At 37.6% G+C, this 18529-nt stretch overlaps 1 protein-coding gene and 1 non-coding gene across 2 annotated transcripts; one reads left to right on the forward strand and one right to left on the reverse strand.

Moving 5' to 3' along the window:
- Window positions 1–1428: 1428 nt before the first annotated feature.
- Window positions 1429–1536, forward strand: LOC127746832 (small nucleolar RNA R71). The gene has a single exon (XR_008008644.1). It is a non-coding gene; the product is annotated as a small nucleolar RNA R71 (small nucleolar RNA).
- Window positions 1537–7014: 5478 nt separating this feature from the next.
- LOC107484518 (agamous-like MADS-box protein AGL12) lies at window positions 7015–7775 on the reverse strand. Its single transcript, XM_016105075.3, has 2 exons — window positions 7574–7775; window positions 7015–7158 (listed from the first exon to the last, which is right to left on the reverse strand). The coding sequence occupies exons 1-2, from the start codon at window positions 7753–7755 to the stop codon at window positions 7023–7025; spliced, it is 318 nt and encodes a 105-aa protein (XP_015960561.1). The 5' UTR covers window positions 7756–7775; the 3' UTR covers window positions 7015–7022.
- Window positions 7776–18529: the final 10754 nt, after the last annotated feature.

The following is an 18529-nucleotide window of genomic DNA, read 5'->3' on the forward strand; positions in this document are numbered from 1 at the left end:
CAGCTCCTACTGTGGCTAGGAAGGGTCTTCCAAGAATGATGGATTCATTCTCATCCTTCCCAGTGTCTAAGATTATGAAATCAGCAGGGATGTAAAGGCCTTTAACATTCACTAACACGTCCTCTACCAATCCATAAGCTTATTTTAATGATTTTTCTGCCATCTCTAATGAGATTGTGGCAGCCTGTACCTCAAATATCCCCAGTTTCTCCATTACAGAGAGTGGCATAAGATTTATACCTGACCCCAGGTCACACAGAGCCTTCTCAAAGGTCATGGTGCCTATGGTACAGGGTATTAAGAATTTACCAGGATCTTATTTCTTTTGAGGTAAAGTTTGCTGAACACTTGTATTTAGTTCACTAATGAGCAAGGGAGATTCATCTTCCCAAGTCTCATTACCAAACAACTTGGCATTCAGCTTCATGATGGCTCCTAGATATTGAGCAACTTGCTCTCCAGTTACATCTTCATCCTCTTCAGAGGAAGAATAGTTCTCAGAGCTCATGAATGGTAGTAGGAAGTTTAATGGAATCTCTATGGTCTCTATATGAGCCTCAGATTCCTTTAGGTCCTCAATAGAAAACTCCTTTCTGTCTGGGAGACGTCCCATGAGGTCTTCCTCATTGGGATTCACATCCTCCCCTTCCTCTTTGGATTCGGCCATTCTGATAATATCAAAGGCCTTGCACTCTCTTTTTGGATTCTCTTCTGTGTTGCTTGGGAGAGTACTAGGAGGAGTTTCAGTGATTTTCTTACTCAACTGGCCCACTTGTGCCTCCAAATTTCTAATGGAGGACCTTGTTTCAGTCATAAAACTTAGAATGGCCTTAGATAGATCAGAGACTATGTTTGCTAAGCTAGAGAGGCTCTGCTCAGAATTCTCTGTCTATTGCTGAGAAGATGATGGAAAAGGCTTGCTATTGCTAGCCTGTTTCTTCCACCATTATTAAAGCCTTGTTAGGGCTTTTGTTGATCCTTCCATGAGAAATTTGGATGATTTCTCCATGAGGGATTATAGGTGTTTCCATAGGCTTCACCCATGTAATTCATCTCTACTATTGCAGGGTTCTCAGGATCATAAGCTTCTTCTTCAGAAGATGCATCTTTAGTACTATTGGATGCATTTTGCAATCCATTCAGACTCTGAGAAATCATGTTGACTTGCTGAGTCAACATTTTGTTCTGAGCCAATATGGCATTCAGAGCATCAATTTCAAGAACTCCCTTCCTCTGAGGCGTCCCATTACTCACAGGATTCCTCTCAGAAGTGTACATGAATTGGTTATTTGCAACCATGTCAATGAGTTCTTGAGCTTCTACAGGCATTTTCTTTAGGTGAATGGATCCACCCGCAGAATGGTCTAGTGACATCTTAGAGAACTCAGATAGACCATAATAGAATATATCCAAAATGGTCCACTCTGAAAGCATGTCAGCAGGACACTTTTTGGTCAACTGCTTGTATCTTTCCCAAGCTTCATAGAGGGATTCTCCATCTTTTTGCTTGAAGGTCTGAACATCCACTCTAAGCTTGCTCAGCTTTTGAGGAGGAAAAAACTTAGCCAAGAAGGCTGTGACTAGCTTATCCCAAGAGTCCAGGCTATCTTTAGGTTGTGAGTCCAACCATGTTCTAGCTCTGTCTCTTACAGCCAAAGGGAAAAGCATGAGCCTGTAGACTTCAAGATCTACTCCATTAGTCTTAACAGTATCACAGATCTGCAAGAACTCAGTTAAGAACTGGTAGGGATCTTCTGATGGAAGTCCATGAAACTTGCAGTTCTGTTGCATTATAGCAACTAGTTGAGGCTTCAGCTCAAAATTGTTTGCTCCAATGGTAGGGCTTGAGATGCTTCTTCCATAAAAGTTGGAAGTAGGTGTAGTATAATCACCAAGCATCCTCCTTGCGCCTCCACCATTGTTATTGGGTTTGGCCATGTCTCTTTCTTTTTCGAGATTCTTTGTAAGATTTTCTCTGGATTGTTGTGCTTTAGCTTCTCTTAGCTTCTTCTTCAGAGTCCTTTCAGGTTCAGGATCTGCTTCAACAAGAATGTCCTTGTCCTTGCTCCTGCTCATATGAAAAAGAAGAGAACAGAAAAGGAAGAAGAATCCTCTATGTCACAGTATAGAGATTCCTTTATGTGAGTGGAACAAGAAAAGAATAGAAGAAGGAGAAGAGAAAAATTCGAACACAAAGGAAGAGAGGGTTCAAATTTTAAGATAAAGAGAAGTGTTAGTAAATAAATAAATAAATAGAAAGAGATGAGAGGGAGAGAATTTCGAAAATTTTTTTTAAAAAAAATGGTTAGTGATTTTCGAAAATTAAGAGAAGAAATAAAATTAAAATAAAATTTAAAACAATTAGTTAATTAGAAAGGATTTTGAAAAAGGGTGAGAAATTTTCGAAAATTAGAGTGAGAAAATTAGTTTGGTGGTTTTGAAAAAGATAAGAAACAAACAAAAAGTCAATTAGTTTGTTGAAAAAGATTTGAAAATCAATTTTGAAAAGATAAGAAGTTAGAAAAGATATTTTGAAATAAAATTTTGAAAAAGATATGATTTGAAAAAGATATGATTAAAAAGATATTTTTAAAATTAAAATTGATTACTTGACTAACAAGAAACTAAAAGATATGATTCTAGAATTTAAAGATTGAACCTTTCTTAACAAGAAAGTAACAAACTTCAAATTTTTGAATCAATCACATTAATTATTAGTAAAGTTTCGAAAATTATGAAACAAAATTAAGAAAAAGATTTTTGAAATCAATTTTTTTTTTAAAAAATTTCGAAAATACAAAAGAAAAATGAAAAAGATTTGATTTTTGAAAAAGTTTTGAAAAGATAAGATTTTTAAAATTGAAAATTTGACGTGACTTATAAGAAATAGCTAAGTTTTAAAAATTTTTGACTAAGTCAAATCAAATTTTCGAAATTTATGAGAGAAATAAGGAAAAGATATTTTTTGATTGTTTTGAATTTTTAATGATGAGAGAGAAAAACACAAAAATGACTCACAACATGAAAATTATGAATCAAAACACATGATGCATGCAAGAACACTATGAATGTCAAGATGAACACCAAGAACACTTTGAAGATCAAGATGAACATCAAGACTTATTTTTGAAAAATTTTCAAGAAAAGAAAAACATGCAAGACACCAAACTTAGAAATTTTCAATGCTTAGATACTATGAATGCAAAAATGCATATGAAAAACAACAAAAGACACAAAACAAGAAAATATGAAGATCAAACAAGAAGACTTGTCAAGAACAACTTGAAGATCATGAAGAACACATGCATGAAATTTTCGAAAAAAATTGCATAAATTTTAAAAACATGCAATTGACACCAAACTTAAAATTTGACTCAAGACTCAAACAAGAAACACAAAATATTTTTTATTTTTATGATTTTATTAATTTTTTTGGATTTTTTTTTGAAAATTAATTTTTGGAAAAACGAAAAAGAGAAAAAAATTTTGAAAGATTTTTGAAAACTTTTTGAAAAGAAAATTACCTAATTTGAGCAACAAGAGGAACCGTCAATTGTCCAAACTCGAACAATCCCCGGCAACGGCGCCAAAAACTTGGTGCACGAAATTTTGATCATCAACAATGGCGCCAAAGACTTGGTGCTCTCAAACGTGAATCACACTTTGTCACAACTCCGTACAACTAACCAGCAAGTGCACTGGGTCGTCCAAGTAATACCTTACGTGAGTAAGGGTCGATCCCACGGAGATTGTCGGCTTGAAGCAACATATGGTCATCTTGTAAATCTCAGTTAGGTAGATTATAAAAGTTATAATGGTTTTCGAATATAATGATAAATAAAGCATAAAATAAAGATAGAAATACTTATGTAATTCATTGGTGGGAATTTCAGATTAGCGCATGAAGATACTGTGTTCCTTCTGAATCTCTGCTTTCCTACTGCTTTCATCCAATCATTCTTACTCCTTTCAATGGTAAGCTGTATGTAGGGCGTCACCGTTGTCAATGGCTACTTCCCATCCTCTCAGTGAAAATGGTCCAAATGCTTTGTCACAGCACGTTTAATCATCTGTCGGTTCTCGATCATGTCGGAATAGAATCCATTGATTCTTTTGCGTCTATCACTACGCCCAACAATCGTGAGTTTGAAGCTCGTCACAGTCATTCCACTACAAGAAAAATACCCATTCAGCCACACTTTTTTTAAGCTACATTGAATAGGCTACGCTTTTCTCCGTGTTGCCTTTTTATAAGAGAAAAGGATACACAAATGCGACATCATTTAAAAAGCGTAGCCTTAGGTATTATAGAAATCACTTATAAAGCGTAGCCATAGATTGATATCTATAGGTTCACTTTTCGTATCAAAGGAGACATTTTTAAAAGGTAGCCTATTTATTAAGTTTTAGGTGCATTTTAAAAGTGATGCCTAATGTATGTGGACCAAATCCTAACACTTAATGAAATTTTTATTACTCTTTCAATTCCCTCCAAAAGCACACACGCACACAGCACCTTCAATTCGAGGAACCCTCACCTTCGCCATTCTCACCTTCAACATATATCACCTACGACACTCATCACCTTCGCCTTCTAACCGTCATTATTGACCGTCGCCACCCAATCACCACTCACCAGTCACCAGCTCACCACTCACAAGCTCACACTCTCATCCTCACTCACACACACACAAAAGAGGGAAAAATCAGAAAAGGGGAGAACGAGAAGAAGAAGAGAAGAAGAGAGGAGAGGGGAAGGAAGAAGAGGATGACGCCGGCTAGGGCTCTGCTGCGCAGACCATCGTCGTTGCGTGAGCTGACCATTGCCTCGCATCGCCATTCCGTGCACTCACCGTCGTCGCTCAGCATGATCGTCACATGTGCTCACTGTCGTTGCTCAGCATCGTCGTCGTCGCTCAGCATCGTCATCGCCGCTCACCTGAGAAGGTACGTATCGATTTTCAGTTTGTTCTGTGAAATTTGGGAGGTTTTGGGTTCCAATTTTAGGGTTTTTAATTAGGGGTTGTAGCTTTTGGATATGACACTGATAGGAATTGGGGGTTTTACTGCATGAATGGTTTTAGCTTCCTGGTAGCTGAGAAGCAATCGCAGACCACCTCGCTCGTCATCTCACTTTTTATCTCATTCGTTCTCTCTTTGTCTCACCCTCTATCTCACTTGTTCTCTGTCATGGATTTTTCTTCTGTGAATTCTTGAAGGTTTTGGGGGTTCTATTTTTGGGGCTTCCTAATTTTATGAGTTTCTGCTTCTTGCTTCGTTAGGGTTTTCTTTTTTGTTTGAGAAGATTATTGGCCTCAAGTGTTCGAATCGTCGCCTCATCAAGCAAAGTTTATTATTTCTAACACCATTTATGGTTTGTGTGTGCTATGAATTTGTAGAGCTAATGCAGATAGAAGCCAGAAAATTAGGAATTGCTTTGGTGGTTCAAATTGGTTTTTGAGGGAGTGATGAAACTGATACTGCTGGAAGCCACGGGAACAAGGTAATAGGACAAGTTTAGTGGCTTTGAATTTCTAATCAATTGTTTTGTGTTAGTATTAAGAAGCTGTTAACTTTGTCATATCATGATTTAGCCCCTAAAATTTATTTTAATCACTACAAGAAAAATACCTATTCAGCCACACTTTTTTCTGGTCTGTATGAATTTTTTGGTTTTGCGGTTTTTTTGAGGGTTTGTTGTTCTGATTTTTGGAGTTCTACAATCTTTTGTAATTTTTGCTTCTTACTATGTTAAGAGTTTTCTTTTTTATTTTGCATTTGCTTTATGATTTTGCACTTACAGACTATGTTTGTTCAAACTTAGCAGTAAGTCCTGTATAATCTTCCTTTCATGTGTTTATATTGCTTTGAGAATGTTGGCACAAAGAATGTAAAATGGTTGTTATATCGATATTGTATTTGTACTGATATACCCATTTCTCGGGTATTCCTAGAATAGTAAATTTTTTTTTTAATTTTTAGTGAAAAAAGTAATTTAACCTCTCTGAACTTTAAGCTCACATGCACTTTACACCCAAAACTTTTGAATTTGCAATGCGCAACTTTGAGGTTGTCAAGTGGTGTAGAAAAGGCCCTATGTTAACTTTTTTTTTTCTTTTTCAAATTTCCTTTCTAATAAAGGGTGATGTTGTCAATAAAACACTTTAAGTGAAGCGGTAATTTTGTATGAAATGGTAACACAGAAAACTTCCAATTGTCAAGTGAATATTTTGAAAGTAAGAGTGTAGTGTGGATAAGAGCCAAAGTTAATTGAATGGTATCCTAAGTATTGTTAATTGAATGCTCTTTGCATATCTTTCAGTTGTCAAAGATGTTGGTAGAAATGACCTTGCTGCTTTAATTGATAGTTCACAGGTAAAGTAGATGTTTTGACTCTCGGAAACAATGTTTCAATTCCATATTTCTATTTTGAACCCACTCTCCCAAATGTTCATTAAGAACATATATGATGTCCTCTCATGCATAAACCCTTTGAGCTTGAAAGTTGAAATGTGAACAAGCCAATTTAACTATTTATAGTTCACGATATTAGCTTTTGTTAGTTCTGCAAGGAGAGTTTAGCCTTCTGCTTCTCTAGTTATCCTTGTATACAATATATAAATCAATGTCCCACTTTATATAATTTTTTTTATCATCTCAACGACTAAAACTTAATTAAGTTTAAGTTTTTATTCCTGAGTTTTCTGTATTGAAGGTTTGTAATATATATTGTTTTCATTATCAAAGGAAGTGGCTAAGAAGTCCTTGGAAAAAGCTGCAGAGTGTGTGAGATGCCTTGAGGAAGATATGGCAAAGGCTAGGTAAGTTGTTTATTTGTTCTCAGATACATCATACTGTATTTTATATAATGTTGTGTGTAGTAATTACATTAAAATATGATATGATGCAAATTATGCACTATAAGAAGCCAATTAACTCGATGCCAATTATAAAAATTTAATTAATTTCCTTAATTCTCCTTTGGTCTATGCAGCTAGCAATAATAACATGACACTTAGTAGCTACTTAATTAACATAAAAGAGAAAGAGAGAGAGATGAGACATACAAGAGGATGATGATGCGGTTCAGTTGGTGGTTCTTCAGGCTGAGCCGCCCCAGTAAACTTCATGTACCTCTCTATCACTCCTTGCATGGTTCTTATTTTTCCACATATAAACATGTACGTACACATTATTATTATTATTATTGTTATTATTATCACACAAGTTAAATGTACAAACCATAATATTAATACAGGTACAGTCAACATTACGTGAAGTCGACTTCAAACCATCTAACAATTTCAGCTATCAACTTCACGTGAAGTCGACTGCACTTGAGTTTTCACCTATTAATATATGCATGCATGCAAGAATCTTATGGTTGTACACACACATACTTCTAAATAGACAATAATACATAGTAAAAACTCACGTGCAATTATTTTCATATAAAGTTGATAGTTGAAAATTATTAAATAATAATTTAATCAAATCTATCAAATTGTCTAACAGATCTCAACTATCAACAGATTGTTCCGTAACCGCAATGTAAAAGCAGTAACAGTAATACCCTTTAGTGGCGAGTTCATAGAGCTTGCCATGAGCGGAGAAAATGACAAGGCCAATTTCAGCGTCGCAAAGGACAGAGAGCTCCTTAGCCTTCTTGAGAAGCCCAGCTCGGCGCTTGCAGAAGGTAACTTGCCTGTGAACCGGGTTCTCTATTCTCTTCAACTGAATTCTTCCACGAGCCATTGATGTGCACTTTCTCTGCACACAACCTCCCACTAGTTTGAACTAGCTTCGAGGTTGCTGCAACCAGGTACGTAGTACCTCTTTATCTATTCAAACTTTTTCTAACCAAATTGCTTCAATCTTGCTTTCTTCCAACCCCTTATATATAACCTCACCTTATGATCAACAAGGGAATCATCACTTACATTATATTGCTAATATTATTACTTTACACCTCACTAAGCTTTCTTTAATGTTTAGTCATCAATTGGTTCCAATTTTATTTCATAATGGATCACATCACTCAAAGCATGTGATACCAAAGTTGATCTGGTCATTTCAACCATAGAATATGGTTCATTTCATTTTTCAACTTAAATAATTTATGTGCAGCCTTTATTCCTGTATTATATTGCCAACAAAATAAAAATCTCCCTCTGCATAACAACTACCAAGGCCACAATTTCAATTTTCCATAGTATATATGCTCTTCTATAATTATAATAATCATAATCATAATGCTACACTCTGTTCTGTTTTTGTTCTGTTCTGTTTTGCACTTAGAACCTTATTATTATTAGAAACTACTTTTTCCATGTTACTAACATTAGATTAAAAATTTTAATTAACAAGAGGGCACATTAACCTATGCTAAATTGCTAAACCGTGGTGGAATATAATCAAGAATCTGGTAAAGTAGAACCTTGTAAAGCGTGAAACGGGTTTAATTTAAACTCAATTGTTGTAATATCTTAACCTGATACCTCTATTTATTTTATTTTTTACTTTGATGAGATTAGTTCTGGCACACTCTAAGCTGAACTACAGGACGAGGAATCAAATCATATTATATAGTATTAATATCATTAGTTCTATCTCAATTCATTTTTAATTTTACAATTTAGGTTGATGATTCTGACTTTACTCTTTGAGACAACACCATTTTTCCCTTTTGCACTTGAAATTAAGCTGATTGGCATGATTTTGTGAATTTAGCATTCAGCTTTAATGAGAATAATAGAAAAACAACAAGTTTGTTTACTTGTATTTTTAATCTTTAATTTGATACTTGCAATTGGAACATGTGCTTCATTTGTTGCTCTTGCCAGGCAGACTTTTCAGAATTCATTCGGTTCTATGATTTTGTTTTCTTCATGTGTCGCGAGAATGGTCAAAAGAATATTTGTAAGTAGCCGGTCATTTCCTTCAACATAATCTTGTATTGATTGCGTATGGTGGTGAATCAATATGCAAAATCCTTACATGCTTCTCTTTTTGAATTATGATAATCTGCAGCTGTAAGCAGGGCAGTAACTGCTTGGAAATTAGTTCTTGCTGGGAATGAACAAGGGAATGAACACTGATATAATTGTTAAGGCCAAGAGTTTTCTTGATGGTGATGAAGATCAGCATGAAAAAGATGTGTTTGAGAAGAATTTGTGGGTGCTTCAGAATATTTTTTAGTCATTATGCCGAGATTAGAAGATTAATGATTTTTTGTTTGTTAAGTTCTTTTCGTATATAGAGTGCAAAGATGATTTTTATTATTTAAAAAAATTATTTAGTACAATTATGTGTTTAATTTTATTTTATAATATTTAACTCATTTAATTAAAAATGTAAAATTATATATGTAATAATATTATTAAATATTATGTTGTATAAAAAATTATTAGAATATTATATACACATAGAAAATTAAAACTGGACAGCATCACTTGAAAAGCGTAGCCTATTCCCAAATGCCAAAAGCGTAGCCCTTGGTGCTGAAAAGCGTAGCCTTTGAGAATAGGCAACGGCTGAATAGGAATCACCCCAAAAAGCGTAGCCGTAGCCCAAAAAGCGTAGCCGTAGCCTAAGGCATCATTTTTTTCACTTTTGGCTACACTTTTCAAGTGTACCTGAATGTGTGTTTTTCTTGTAGTGTTCAATCCCTGGATCCTACTCGGAATACCACAGACAAAGTTTAGACTTTCCGGATTCTCAAGAATGCTGCCAATGGATTCTAGCTTATACCACGAAGATTCTGGTTAAGGAATCCAAGAGATATTCACCCTAGCTTTCGCTTGTAGAACGGAAGTGGTTGTCAGGAACGCGTTCATAAGGATGGATGATGATGAGTGTCACGGATCATCACATCTATCAGGTTGAAGTACGAGTGATATCTTAGAACAAGAATAAGCGTGAATTGAATAGAAAACAGTAGTACTTTGCATTAAAACTCGAGGTACAGCAGAGCTCCACACCTTAATCTATGGTGTGTAGAAACTCCACCGTTGAAAATACATAAGTGAAAATAGTGTTCATTGGCTTCGGCCCCAGAGAGGGAACCGGAATAACCAAGACGTAAATACAATAGTAAAAAGTTCTATTTATACTAGACTAGCTACTAGGGTTTACAGAAATAAGTCTTAGTGCAGAAATCCACTTCCGAGGCCCACTTTGGTGTGTGCTTGGGCTAAGCTTGAGCTTTACACGTGCACAGGCTTCCCTTGGGGTTAAACGCCAAGTTGTAACGAGATTTTGGCGTTTAACTCTGGTTTGTGACGTGTTTCTGGCGTTTTACTCCAGAATGCAGCATGAAACTGGCATTGAACGCAGTTTGTGTCGTCTAAAATCGAATAAAGTATGAACTATCATATATTGCTAGAAAGCTCTAGATGTCTACTTTTCAACGCAGTTGAGCGCGCGCCATTTGAAGTTCTGCAGCTCCAGAAAATCTATTTCGAGTGTAGGAAGGTCTGAATCCAACAGCATCAGCAGTCCTTTGTCAGCCTGAATCAGATTTTTGCTCAGGTCCCTCAATTTCAGCCAGAAAATACCTAAAATCACAGAAAAACACACAAACTCATAGTAAAGTCCAGAAATATAAATTTTGCATAAAAACTAAAGAAAACATCCCTAAAAGTAGCTAGATCCTACTAAAAACTACCTAAAAATAATGCCAAAAAGCGTATAAATTATCCGCTCATCACTAGAATATAAAGAAAAGCAATAAAGTGCAGAAATGGATATTGCAGAATGTAAAGTGCTGAATCATAAATGACTTGAATGTAAATGGGAGTGGGGAATTGATGAATGTAAAATTAAGCTGTAAAGAAATGGATAGATAAGAATGGGAAAATTCATTGAGATTGGGAGATGTTGTCTCTTTGGATCAAATCTAGCTTATATCTTCTTCAATCATGCAACTCATTGACCTCTTGGCAATCATGATTGATTGAGCCCCAATCCCTTGGTGACTCAATCTCTCAGATCTTGATCAATAGCCAATTCCTTAGTCTAATTGCTCATAAAGAGAGATATGCTTGATCCCTGATTATACCACACACCCTCATAGGTCCAGGTAGAGGGGGGATTATATGTCACGTATCCCATCACCAAAACCCAAATTCTACTCAAGTGTGAGAAGGGATTTCAAGCATGGTTTCATGTTTCCTTTCCCAAGGTTCCCAAGAAACCTAATTGCATTCAATCTCTTTCCCAAGATAATTGAACACTAAGCATTAAGTATGAAATTCCTTCTAGCAAATCAAGAGAAGATGAAGAGAAGAAGAATTTCACTATTATCAATCCATCAAGTATAACAGAGCTCTCTCTCTCAATGAGAGGGAAGTTAGCTACTCATAGCTTGAAAAGTACTCAAAAGTGGAGTGTAAAAGTGGATCTAGAACTAACTGCTTAACCCCCTTCAGTACTCCTTAGGGGTATTTATACTACTCCTAGTAGAAATAAAAGAATTATAAAAGTGAAAAAGGGAAAATTACATTTTGGAGGGAAAGAAAACACTCAACAAGCGTGACTTCTTAGCTGGCGTGTGGCTGGCGCTTTACCGGCGTGTCACGTGCCTTTCAAACTAGCTTGGCGTGCCACGCTCAATCCTTCAAGTGGCACGCTCATCCTTTTATCAACCTTGGCGTGCCACGCCTTCGAACTCAATTGACACGCCATAGTGGAAGTCTTGTGTTGGCGTGCCACGCCTTCGAGATCAAGTGGCACGCCCTTTGCTTTTTTCCACTTTCCTTTGCCTATGGAAACTTGAACTAGTGTGGCATGCCCAGGGTCTGGTGTGCCACGCCCTTGTTGTCTACTTGGCTAAGCTCCTTTAGAAAGTTGCACTAGCGTGGCACGCCCAGGGTCTGGCGTGCCACGCCCCTTTGTGAGTGAATGGTTCCTCTATTCGGCGTGCCACGCCACGAACTCAAGTGGCACGCTGAAGAGAGAAATTTTGCGTGGTCTAGAATTCAAAATAAATTTCCGTTGCAAGTATAGCTTCTAAACCAACAAGAGTCCTTTCTTACAAACGTTTTGGTTGTCACAAGTAACAGACCCAATAAAATTTATAAACCGAAGTATTTAAACCTCGGGTCGTCTTCTCAAGGAATTGCAGGGAGGTATGTTCTTATTATTGGTTATGAGTCTTGTAAATTGGGGGTCTTGAAGTAAGGAACAAGTATGTTAAATGATAAGAAAAATAAAATAGTAATAATAAGATAAACTTTTGGCAAGGTATTAGAATTGGAATTCCTATCCTAGTTACCCTTTTCAGGTGTGATGAGAATTGGGTTTTAATCCCACTTAGTTATCCTTTATTAAACAAAGGAAGGTCAAGTGGACTAATTAGCTTGATCCTCAAGTCCTAGTCAATCCCTGTGGGAGGACTAGCTTTAAAGTGATCTAGATCAATTAGAATCTGCCCATTTCAATCACTGCTGAGTTTGACAACTCAAGTGTTACCAATTACCTAACCAAAGCCAAAAGGGCGAAAATCCAAATTATTTATATAAATAAAAGAAAACAATCATGAGTCTGAAATACCTCAAATTATATCAAATAAGGAAAATCCTAACATGAATGGTTCATAAGCCAAGTAGGCAACAAAAGTAATACAAGCATTAAAATATCTGAAAGTAAAAGAGAAATATAAAGTAAAAGGAATATTGAACCTGTGATGAAGAAATAATCCCAATAAGATAAATTGTAATCCTAATCCTGATTCCTAAGAGAGAGGAGAGAACCTCTCTCTCTAAAAACTACATCTAAACTATGAAGAGTGAATAATAACTGGCGATCCCCCGTATGGATGCATTCCCCGACTTCATAACCTCTAATCTGTGCCTTTTGGATTTGGATCTGGGCCAAAAGGGACCCAAAAATCACTGGAAATGAGATATGCAAATTTTGCAGATCGCGCACGTCACGCGTCTGCGTGGGTCACGCGGTCGCGTCATCTGGAGTGTTGCTCTTCCACGCAGTCGCGTCAGTCATGCGCCCGCGTCAGTTGTATATCACAAGTCACGCGTTCGCCTCATCCATGCGCTCGCATCGATTCTCTTTTGTGTAAACCATGCGTTCACGTTGTCCATGCGGACGCGTCACTTCCAGTTTCTTCAAAACTCCAATTTGTGCTTTTCTTCCATTTTTGTATGTTTCCTTTCGATCCTTTAAATCATCCCTGCACTATAAAACCTGAAAGTTCTCAACACACAAATCACGACATTGAATGGTAATAAAGGATAATTAAATTTGATTATTTTAAAGCATAAGAAACATATTTTCTCATATCTCATATCCTAAGGAAGGAATTGTAAAATCATGCAAATTCATATGAATAAGTAGGTGAAGAGTTGATAAATCATTCAATTTAAGTACAATATTTATCATAAAATAGTGGTTTATCAACCTCCCCACACTTAAACAATAGCATGTCCTCATGCTAAATCCAAGATAAAGAGTAAGGTAAAGTGGTGGAATCTCATGCAATGCAATCTATCCTAGATGCATCTACCTAAATGAGTCATGCAAATCTAGTTATTATTCACTTGTATATAAAACTTACATGTAGTTAAATCAATTCACATTCTCAAGGAATTATATATGCATAGCCAACCTTAGACAATGTTAAAGCACTTTTACAATTGAGATAGATAAAAATATTTTCCAAACTTGCAAGACAATTAACAGTTGAGGCAGAGATATATGGTGATGAGCTATTGAACCCTCATTAGATTTTGTATTTACTCTCTAGTCACTCAGTATTTATTGGGTTAATCACTTTAATCTTCTTTTATCCTTACTTTCTATAACTTTGTTCTTCATCTAACCAATCAACAATTATAGAATACAGACATACAAAAAATCATGAGGTCTTTTCCAAGGTTGTAATGGGGCCAAGGTAGAGGTAGGTGTATATGTATAAGGCTAAGTGAGCTAATAAGTGAATCCTTGATTAGTCTAAGATCTCACCTAACATACATACTTTTATATAAATCAAAGTTTCTTAACCTACTTGCCCAAATTTTTCCACTTTGTATTACAAACTCATGCATTAAATTTAACTTTGTCCCATGTGCATTGATTCTTCTTATTTTGTGTTTGGGGAATTTTTGTATCCCCTTATTGAAAATAAATAATTTTTTTTATATATGCACATGGTGACTTTTAATTGTTTTGATTTCACATGAGCATGCTTCCCAAAATTTTTAAATAATTTATTCGATTTAAATTCCTACTCTTTTCTATCATCCTATGTTTCCATAAAATTCTCCACACTTAAATAATACACAATATCTATCTTAAGCTAACCAAGGATTCAACTTGGGATTTTTATTTTGTTTTTCTGCTTAAGGCTAGTAATGTGGTTTACAGAAAAAGAGGGGATTAACAAGCTCGAGGGGGCTAACAAGGGTGATGTAAAAGGTAGGCTAATTTGGGATAAGTGAGGAAAAATTCAAATGATGACATCAATCACTTTCTTAGTATGTATCTATATTCTATAATTGGACATATAGATTAAAACAAAGAAAAGAACACCAGAATAAAAAGAAGGGCGAAGCACACAGGAACAAAATTTATGGTTTAAATGTACCCATACAATTAAGCCCAAAACTCACAGGCTGTGTGTTCTCAAACTCATAAATCATATATCAATTAAGTATGTCATGCAAGTAGACATTTAGAGTTTCCATTATTCTCAATGTAAAATTTATTTGGGTGACTTTAAAGTTTTGGTGTTTCTCCTTGAAGAAATGTTGTTAACTAACTAACATGTAATGCTACATATACAAGGGGTGTGGATTCTTTTGATTCTGTTAAAGTCTCTAGCTTACTTCCTTTTTATTTTCAATTTTAAACCAAACTTATCATATGCTAAAAGGGTAAACTACACTAATTAATCCACTTAATATATAACTAGTAAATGAAGGTGCAAATTAAGCTAAAATATCCAAGATATATACAGCCCAAAGTGTAGAATGCAAAAGTATGACAAAAACAAAAGGAGAAAAATGTGCAAATAAAATACAGAAAATGGACAAAATAAGATAAGAGTCTATAGTGGTTCACCAAAAGAAATAGATGCCAGAGATGGCGACCTCCCCACACTTAAAATAAAGCATCGTCCTCGATGCTCACTCAAGCTGGGTGTGAAGAAGTGTCATCTTCGGAAGGATGGGCTGCTGGTGTCTCGATGGTAGTCTGAGGATCTGCAGACTGGATGAAGGTAGGAGGTTCTGTCTGCTGCAAAAGAGGCTCTGACTAGACAGGAATCTCGGGATTAGCGGCCTGTATCTGGTGTGGCTCCTCAGGATGTGGCGCAGCCTGCTCCGGGCTTGCCTGCTTAGCCTGGGTGGGTGTCTCCTCCTCATGAGCACTCGCCTCTGCCTCAGATGTGTCAGAAGGGGTGTCAGACTCGGAGGGGAGGTCGCCGCCGGACCGGATCATCAACTTGAGGTGCTCATAGCGTCGCTTGTTGCGACGCTCCATGCAGTCCAAGCGGGCAGGGAGTTGATGCACCAAATGGTAAATAGGCTCAGGAGCAGCTGGAGGTGCAGTGGACGGGGCAGGTGCAGTAGTAGAAGAAGAGGGGGCAGCTGAAGGTGTGGCTGTCTCATCAGAAGCAGTAAGGAATGGAGGTCTGTAGCCTAAAGCCAGAAAGTTTCTTCTGTGAGGAATGATCTTCTTGCAGTCCGCAGCAGGTGGCTTCTCATTAGCATCCTCCCAAGGCACGTCAGCTCGACGGCCTAGCTGGGTGACCAGATAGGGAAAGGGGAGGGTGCCTCTGATATGGACCCTGGCCATATAGTGTCGGATGAATTGTGGCAGGTATAGGTCCTTACCCTCCATCACACACCAGAGGAGGGTGATCATAGTAGCAGGCAGCTTTGTCTCATGAGTGCTCGGCATAATAAAGTTACTCAGGATCTGGTGCCAGAGCCGAGCCTTATCATTCAAGTATATCTGCTTGATTCCTTTAGGAATGGTGGTGTTCTTACCCGTGACCCATGGGACAGTAAGGTCAAGGGCTATCCTCTCTTTGACAGCATCCCAGTCAAATCTCAGAAAGCACATGTCTTCTTCAGCCTTTTGGTAACTGTCAGGCTAATCTAACTTAGGCTGAAGGCGCAGAATATCCTCAATGGCCTCTTCAGTGACCAGTATCTGTTTCCCTCTGAGGTGCACTTCATCCAGGGAAGTCTTGAAATAATTGTAGTAAAACTCTCTTACCCAGGAAGCATTTACCTCAGTCAAGTTTCTCTCCAAGAAGAACCAGCCTTTTTGTTTGATCTGATCAGAGGTGTACTGTTGTAGTTCTTCTGGAATTTTCAAAGTCCTCTCCAGGTACAGATTTCTGGAGGTAGCAAACACTGGAAACTTCAGCTCATAGTATCGGTTTGCAAACGTAATTGGATCATTGGCCGGGAGGAGTTGGTCGGCCTTCTCCTCCATGGTAAAGTGTTTTTCCCGCCAGGAGTCATCATGCAGAAGCTCCAGGAAAGACATAGAGGATTCACCTCTTTTCTGTTTGCCAGTTGTTGCCTTTCCTTTTCCCTTTCGCTGAGGGTCAGACATCCTAAAAAAAAAGAAACAGAAATCTAAGATATAATAAAAGCATGAAAACAAGTAGGCAAATAACAACATAAGCACGAAGTGTCAAAGGAGCAGTAGAAAAATGAAATGAGTTAAGTAAATATATATTTTGGATTGTTTTGGAGTTGAAAAGCTGAGATGAGATATCACATTCCAAAATGTGTTAGAAGTGGAAGGCTTGTTAATTAGGAAAAACAATAATCATGCCATGAGTGAAATTAATTGAAAGAAGTAGTGAAAAGGCAAAGGGGGAAGGTAGAAAGTTAAAAGTGGGAAAAATTGAAAAAGAGGTTAGAAAGCGAAAATCAGTGAGTTAGTAAAAAGGAAGTCAGAGTAAGTGGCATGATGATTGGTTTCTAAGTAACAAGAATTTCACAATTTGAAGCAACAGTCAACTCATATTCAAGCAGCAATAACAGGGTATTGATGATGATGCATATAGATATAGAAGTAGTAAAAAGTAAAATCAAAACATCAATAATCCAATTTATTAACCAGGAAATCAAAAGTAATAAGAATGCTGGCCCGTGCATTCAATAATTGGTTTGGTATTCGTGGAGTAGTGCAAAATTAAGAATTGCCAAAACCAATACTTGAATGGAAAAAAGGAAACAATTTATAGAAAATTGGGCAACATCCGGGCTAAAATTGGATGTTCCCGGAAAATAAACAGCAATAAAAAAACAGTTCATATGAGAATAATAATTGTTGCAAAGAGTCACAGACAGTGGGAATAGTGAAGGATAGTTTAACAGCAGCATGAAACATTAAAAGAACAGCATATGAATAGTATTAACATCACAGTCAGATTAAAATTACAGAACAGATAAAACAAGTAACAAGTACCGTGCAATTATCAGGCCTAATTCCACTAACCACATCCTAGCTACCTAACCACCTATAATCCACTACAAACATGCATCTCTATCTATCCTATTCGGAACAAAAATTGGAAAACGAACTTAAAGAATTGCAAGGAAGAATCACAGAATGGCGAAACCTGGTGCGTAAAGTGCAATGAGAACGATAGAACAGGGATGAGGGCAGAGAGGTGGTGATGCGGCGGCGCGAGAGAGGAGAAAGAGATGGAAGGAAGAAGGGGGTGGCGTGGCAGAGGTCGCGGTGGTCTGGGGTGGTTGTAGGTGGTGGCTGGGGGTGGTTGAGGGAGAGGGATGAGTTGCAGAGGAGAGGAAGGGTTGGGGTTTGGGGGCGCGATGGAATATGGTTCGCGTGACTTGGGGTTAGTGATCGCGAATCCACGCGAACGCGTAGAGGATGCGATCGCATGAATAGGGTGAAATGTGGTTGACGCGGATGCGTGGTTGACGCAATCACATGGGTTGGGTAAAAGATAGGTGACGCAGACGCATGAAGCACGCAAACACGTCGCTGGAATTTGTGTTAGACGCACACTTCCAGCGTCGTTTCAGCGCAACTCTCTGTTTGGTTTAGGGGGTCATAAAATCCATGCGATGCGATCACGTCGCTCACGCTTTCGCGTGGGATGGGTGTTGTGCAAGTGACGCGTTCGCGTCAGGGACGCATATGCGTGAGTTGTTTTGTGCTAAACACACGCCAGCCGCACGATTCTAGCCCAACTTTCTGGGCGTTGGATCTTTACGCCGATATCCAGATCACGTGTTTGCGTGAGTGACGCGGACACGTGGGAGGCATTTTTCTCAACTGACAAGATCGCGTGGGGCACGCGGTCGCGTGGAACAATTTGTGCCGAAGGCACACCTACAGCCTTGCTTTAGCGTGACTCTCTGTTCAGTTTCCTTTTTCTTTTAATGCACTTGTGACGCGGACGCGTCAACGACGCTGTCGCGTCGCGTGCTTCTCTCTCTTTTTTTATGCAGTATGCAGAATGCAAAATGCAATGAACGTCATGCAAAAATTCTGGTTCAAACAAAATTCAAAAACAGAG

Source organism: Arachis duranensis, chromosome 4 (assembly GCF_000817695.3).
Source record: "Arachis duranensis cultivar V14167 chromosome 4, aradu.V14167.gnm2.J7QH, whole genome shotgun sequence".
NCBI lineage: Eukaryota > Viridiplantae > Streptophyta > Magnoliopsida > Fabales > Fabaceae > Arachis > Arachis duranensis.